Below are 1,318 nucleotides of genomic sequence, written 5' to 3'. Positions count from 1 at the left end.
TGGATTGGCGGTCAGGACGACAAGGCTAAATGAGGAGGTGGAAGGGGGCGGGGTGCGATTTGCAGCTCTCTGACGGGCAGGTGCAGCGCTACCGGGCCGCGGCCGCCCCCGCTCACGGGTCCCACGTGGCGCTGGCGCGTTTCCGGCGCCCGGAAGGATCCCCCGCTGCTGTCCGCGCGCGCGCGTGGGGGGATTGTGGGGCGGGACGGAAGCTCCGGCCGGCTCCGGGCCGGCCCCGGGAGCAGGGCGAGGGCACCGCCTTTGAACTAGATGAATGGTTCGACGGAATGCCGAGGAGGAAGTCCAAATCGAACCGAACCGGACGACCTCCTCGCTGATGAAGCAAATGCCGGAGCTGCAGCTGCCGGGCGGGGCTGCGGGTGGTGGCACCACCGCCGCAGTGTTCCCCCAGTTCCAGAGTGGGCAATGGATTCCGTTGATTTAGGACCTGTGCTTGCATGCGGAAGGAAATTATATATTATTCCAGGGAACATTACTGTTCCTTAAAAATGTGCTCGTCGATGCACAAAATTTGTAATTGTATTTTGTAATTTACTTATTACAAAATTTGTTATACTTTGTGCAATATCACAATTTTGCTCGTCAATGGATTGCAAGTAGATACACACCGTGATTGTACATTTACAGTTTTGAATTGTAAATGTATGACATCTGACAGCTTCCATGAAAAAATTTCCTGTAACAGTTTACAGCAGACTTGACCCGACACAGTTCGTGACCTCCGACCTGTGACCTCTGATCGTGTGTTGTGCATCTGCCGCAGGCGCCATCATCTTCGGCTCGGACCAGGAGGTGGCGGGCGTGATGCGGGCCGTGCGGCGCGCCGGCGCCTCGGACACCTTCTCGTGGATCGGCTCGGACGGCTGGTCGGCGCGCGCGCTCGTCTCGGACGGCAACGAGCGCGAGGTGGAGGGCACGCTGTCCGTGCAGCCGCAGGCGCACCCGGTCAAGGGCTTCGAGGACTACTTCCTCAACCTGACGGTCGAGACCAACCGCCGCAACCCCTGGTTTGTGGGTGAGTAGTAGCAGGCTCTCACTGCCTGTCTGCCCGTCGTCGGGAGGGCTATGGACCCGGCCGGGCATGAGCAGGATAGGTGAGCTGGGTCCGGCAGGCCGAGCTGGCTGGCTCACCGCTTTATCATTGTCGCCAGCCAGAACCAATTCCCTGTGCTTCTCTTCCTCCCTCTCTCTCTCTCTCTTTCTCCTCTCTCCCTTCTCTCTCCCTCTTTCTTCCCCCGCGGTTGCCTCTACTTCTTCTCTCCATCCTCGGATGCCCATTCCCCCTCCCCCCCCCCCT

General features: G+C 59.5%; 1 protein-coding gene across 1 annotated transcript in view; it reads left to right on the top strand.

Annotated features, from left to right (window-relative positions):
• Window positions 1–1,318, top strand: part of LOC113206759 (metabotropic glutamate receptor 1-like) — a 21,095-nt gene that overhangs the window by 2,973 nt on the left and 16,804 nt on the right. Inside the window, exon 3 of the mRNA XM_052270455.1 lies at window positions 785–1,036. Coding sequence (XP_052126415.1) covers window positions 785–1,036 — 252 coding nt within the window. The remainder of the gene's footprint in view (window positions 1–784; window positions 1,037–1,318) is intronic.

Source organism: Frankliniella occidentalis, unplaced genomic scaffold (assembly GCF_000697945.3).
Source record: "Frankliniella occidentalis isolate FOCC.00 unplaced genomic scaffold, Focc_3.1 Scaffold124, whole genome shotgun sequence".
NCBI lineage: Eukaryota > Metazoa > Arthropoda > Insecta > Thysanoptera > Thripidae > Frankliniella > Frankliniella occidentalis.
The sequence above is the reverse complement of the archived record's forward strand: the minus strand, read 5'-3'. Positions and strand labels throughout refer to the sequence as shown.